We start from the raw sequence: 5,153 nt of genomic DNA, 5'->3' as shown, positions 1-5,153 counted from the left end.
TAACTCTGAGCTCGATCCGCTTCGCCCAAATATGGAATTCCGCTCCATAAATACAAAATAGATCATCAATATTCTGCACAAATAAAGTCGCCTCTGGTTACAAATAATACTGAGCTGGCGAGACCTGCACGGCGCCGCGCACGGCACCGCGCACACTCGGTCGTGCGCGTGAGCTCACGGAAGCGACAGCTTATCGTCGTGTTTAACTGGCGCAGGAACATTTGCAGTCCGTGATGACCGGATACTGGACCGGGATCCACGCGCACTTCAGCGCCCCTTTCCTCTGCACGCACCTCCACCGCAGGATCGTCAGGTGGGTGGAGGTTGCGGGTTGACACACCATCCCTTCCGGAACCGAGCACGACCTCTTACTGAGGCAGCTGCCCACCCGCACGAACCGCGGCCAGAACCGGTTCCCCAGGTCGGTCCACGCGTGCACGACGGGGCAGAACGAATACGCCCACAGCCACAGCTGCAGCCGCCGCTTCAGTTTCTTACTCGGCTTGTGTTTCTTGCCGAACTGGAGGTCGAAGTCCACCTCCCGGATTCCCCTCGGTAATACTCCACCGGGCTTTTGGGTCTCAACGTCGTCGAGTTCGTCGTTCCCGGTGTGTCTGTCCTCCACGGGCAGCAGAACGGACAAAAAGCGGCTGTCAAATTCTCCCAGGACGCCCCTCAGCCCGGTCTCATTAAGGTCCCGTTCCTTGGGGTCCAGGACGGGGTCCGGGTCCTCTTTTAATTCCACCAGCGGCAGACTGTCACTCGGGATGGGGCGCAGGAGAAAGTAGTGCTGGCAGACCGCCCTGTCCACGAGGAGTCCGAGGGACAGCACCAGGAGGGACAGGGACAGGGACAGGGACACACACTGCTGGGACTGATCCATCTCAGGGCGCGCGGGTTGCTGCTAAAGGGCTACTTTCTGGTGCGTAATTACGCGTGAGCCAAACGTGCGTCTCCCTGAGAACTCAGTTTCCCATGATGACAATCCGTGACAGCGATAGAAAGTCGGTCTGCGTGACAGAGCTCAGATCCCTCCGCGGGCTCGGCATGATGCTCCCGTTACGAGGAACGCGCCTCCTCCGTTATATCCTTCACACGGAGCGTGACGTCATTCGCGCGCCTCTCTCTGAATGTGGTTTGCTGTCTCGGAGGAGATCCCCATACATCCTTCTTTCACCGCTCGGGGGGGGGGGGGGGGGGGGGGGGGGGGGCAGCGGAGGCGGGGCCACGCACGGAAAGGAGAAGCCCGCTGTAGGTTTTCCAGACGTCCTTGGATCCGATTGTTGGAGTCTTTCATGTGGAGTCCTCCATGAAGTCTCTGCAGCCCCCGGGCCAGCGGATCAGGACGCTTCACATTCTGACTAATGCTAATAGCATTGAGTCGCTGCTTTAGCATCCGTCTGTCTGACATAAAAGTCGCTGCTTTAGCATCCGTCTGCCTGACATAAGTCGCTGCTTTAGCATCCGTCTGCCTGACATAAGTCGCTGCTTTAGCATCCGTCTGCCTGACATAAGTCGCTGCTTTAGCATCCGTCTGCCTGACATAAAAGTCGCTGCTTTAGCATCCGTCTGCCTGACATAAGTCGCTGCTTTAGCATCCGTCTGCCTGACATAAGTCGCTGCTTTAGCATCCGTCTGCCTGACATAAAAGTCGCTGCTTTAGCATCCGTCTGCCTGACATAAGTCGCTGCTTTAGCATCCGTCTGCCTGACATAAGTCGCTGCTTTAGCATCCTCAAACGGATGCTACTACGTGACAATAAACGGTTCAGCTTCTCTATAATGAAGCAGCTCAGTTCCAGGTCCAGCAAGTCGTCCGAACACGATCACAATCAACCATCACCACTGTGGAAAACTGCCTTCCTTTGGCTCAGACTCAGGTTTTCGGATCCACCTGTAGGTCTCACTGGTTCTGTTTCAGTTCATTTTCGATACTACCACTCAAAATTCTGCGAAGGCCTGTTGCAAAGGTCTAATTGTATCTCATATGCTTATGAGAAAAACTGCTGACATCTCACTGGAGTTACCTCCTCATGACTATTTAAAAGGTTTCATTAGTCCTTCATTAAATTATGGTTCAATTCAGGTAAGCTTTAGGACTAATAACATACCAGTCACTACTATGACCTGTTCGTGCGTGTTCGAGCGTGTAGAGAACATTAAATTCCTGGGCATCCACATCTCTGACCTCTACTGGACACTCAACACCAGACACCTGGTGAAGAAGGCCATGCAACGGCTCTTCTTCCTCAGGAAGCTGAAGCGGGCTGGACTCGCCTCTGTGCTGCTTGAGAACTTTCACCGGACCACGATAGAGAGCATCCTGTGTCTCAGTGCGACCGTGTGGTACGGCAGCTGCACGGCGCAGGACAGGAAGGACGCTCTGTGCCTGTCCCACTGGGGACGCTCTGGGCCTGTCCCACTGCTGCTGTTGCTATTTTGCACTATTGTTTGCTTGATTCTCTTTCTCATTCTTGCTGTGTATATATATCGTCGCTTTAAGAGAGATTTTGGTTTTGTTTATGTTCCTATGAGTGCCTTAAGCCGTGGGCCTTCACACGATTTTATTATGTTCGCATAATGACAAATAAAGTATCTTGAATCTTGTTCCCAGTCAGGTCCAATAAGTCAGAAACCATCCTACTGAACCCTCCTTCATTAGCAGAACCCCCCACTGTTACCAGTAATCCCTGTTAGTAGAACCCTCTGCTGTTGGCAGAACGCTCCGCCGTAAACAGAACCCTCCTCTGTTAGCAGAAGTTCCTGTTAGCAGAACCCTCCTCCATTAGCAGAACCCCCCCCACTGTTAGCAGAACGCCAGGTTTGCAGCGCTGCTCAGCAGACGTCTTGCAGTATATTTACTGCCGTGTCCAACCCAAAGTGGGACAATATTTCTGTCTGAAACGCTGCCACAGCGAGCCTCTCAATAAAGCTGGCCAAATTAGCTCCCAAATAAACAACGCTCGCTAAGCAGCAGCCATGGAAAGTATCACAATTTGCGAACCTGTCTAAACTCATGCTCAGAGGATCATTCTTTGAAAAATTATTTAATGGAAGAACTTAGCCAGCTGCTGCATCAGCCATAAACCATCCGCGTCAGATAAATGCATCTCTGTTTCAATTTGAATGAGCTAATTCACACGAGCACTTCAGCACGCCGCTCATTTACTTTACGGTCAAATGACGGTGAAAAGTCTGGAAAATGTCGTCCTTATATTTTCATCTGACCAGCACGTGTCATAAACCACCGCTGCCTGACAGATAGGCTGAATCCAGGTCATTCACACGCCGCCGCCCCCGCTCGCCAGGTTCCACGGTTGCTAGCACGAAGCCTCGGCTTTAAACCATCCATCTCCAGCGCGGCCGATACGGCTCTCATCCGGCTCATCCGACGCAGCTGTTTTGGTTTCTTCATACCGCTTCACCTTGGCAACCGACGCCGTTTCACTCTTCACCAACCAAACTCGCTTTCTCCGGCTCATAAACCGGGTCTGGTTCTGAGGAGATCTTTAAACGGAGCTGGAGGATCGCTGGAGCGTCCCTGCAGACACCTCCTTCGTGTCTTGGAGGACGCCTCCAAGACAAGTCAGGCTCTGGTAGGACCAGGACGGGCCAATCAAGACGGGCCAATCAGGACGGGTCAATCAGGACGGGCCAATCAAGACGGGCCAATCAGGACGGGTCCCACCAGGACGGGCCCAATCGGGACGGGCCCAACCAGGACGGGCCCAACCGGGACGGGCCCGAACAGGACGGCCAATCAGGACAGGCCCCACCAGGACGGGCCCCACAAGGACGTGCCCAATCGGGACGGGCCGAACCAGGACGGGCCCAACCAGGACGGGCCCAACCAGGACGGGCCCAACCAGGACGGGCCCTACCAGGACGGGCCCAACCAGGACAGGCCCCACCAGGACGGGCCCCACAAGGACGTGCCCAATCGGGACGGGCCCAACCAGGACGGGCCCAACCAGGACGGGCCCTACCAGAAGGGGCCCAATCAGGATGGGCTCCACCAGAACGGGCCCAACCAGGACGGGCCCATCAGTGAGTTCTACAGTGAGTTCTACAGTGCGCATTCTACAGTGCGTGTAGTCAAGTAGAACTGAAGTGGTGGTTCTGCCCCCCCCCCCCCACTCAGTAGGCGTCTCTCGCCGCTGGCAAGGCGTTGAGTCCGTTTCAGGGCCCCGTTGGACCGGCTGGGTTTGCACAGATCATCAGAACCAGGGCCAGGCCAGGACTCGGAGCGTAGCAGTGGCGGGGAGGACGATTGGAGGTCGCGCCGTCTGCGGCCCGACAACACAGACGGCTGTTTGTGCCAGGCTGCCCCCCCCCCCCCCCCCGTCTCGACTCTCAGGTCCAACTTCACACTTCATAAGTTAAGATGGCCTGTCCTCTTGAATGCATCCCATAATAGTGGCGCTATTGTTCCCAGACCAGGATTCATTTCAGAACCATAAACCATCAGAAGGCCGACCACGGCCCACGTCGCTGCAGCCGCTCCCGGACGTCCAGCCAGGGACAACCGGGCCTGGGAGTCCAGGCCTCTGTGTCGGGCCACGTCTGGCCGGTTCTACTTTCAACTCACCTGGCAGCTAAAACTGTTCCAAAAATAAGCACTAATTGTGTTTATTTCGACTCCAAGTGTTTTTAGCAGGTTGTTTGTGGCACGCCGGTTCTACAGGCAGCGCTCTCTGGGAGGTACCGCTCGGTCCACTGCATGGAAAAAGAGCCGGCGCTCCCCTTTTTAATAAATAAGCTCTTTTATACACAAATTGGTAAGACAGTATCGTTGTGTGTGCGGCTGGCGGCGCCGCCTGTGACATCATGGCGTTGACTCATGAGCAGATGAGTGATGCTCACAAACAGCAGCCAAGTCCATCTGTCCGTCCATCCGTCTCCACAGCTGGGGGAGGAATGAAGCAAGCGTTCCTCTGCATTCAGGGGGGCTGTCAACTCCACACAGCTGGCCTCTGTCACCCGTCGACCCACGGCCAGGGGCCTAGGTGGGGGGGAAACACGCCAGGCCCGGCTCCACCTACGGACCGCTCAGCAGGAGAACCGGCTCCATCTCCACGCAGTGTCAACGGATGGGTAGTCCACAGACACCGTACAGGTAAAGATCAGAGAGAAACGTCTTTTACTACCTCAAGG

The 5,153-nt window shown here is 55.3% G+C and overlaps 1 protein-coding gene across 1 annotated transcript; it reads right to left on the bottom strand.

The window, feature by feature from the left end:
• Positions 1-202: 202 nt before the first annotated feature.
• Positions 203-883, bottom strand: LOC137896536 (noggin-like). Its single transcript, XM_068741820.1, has one exon. The coding sequence runs from the start codon at positions 881-883 to the stop codon at positions 203-205; it is 681 nt and encodes a 226-aa protein (XP_068597921.1).
• Positions 884-5,153: the final 4,270 nt, after the last annotated feature.

This window comes from Brachionichthys hirsutus, chromosome 1, assembly GCF_040956055.1.
Source record: "Brachionichthys hirsutus isolate HB-005 chromosome 1, CSIRO-AGI_Bhir_v1, whole genome shotgun sequence".
NCBI classification, from domain to species: domain Eukaryota; kingdom Metazoa; phylum Chordata; class Actinopteri; order Lophiiformes; family Brachionichthyidae; genus Brachionichthys; species Brachionichthys hirsutus.
Note: the sequence above shows the minus strand (reverse complement) of the source record. Positions and strands in the feature narration are given on the sequence as shown.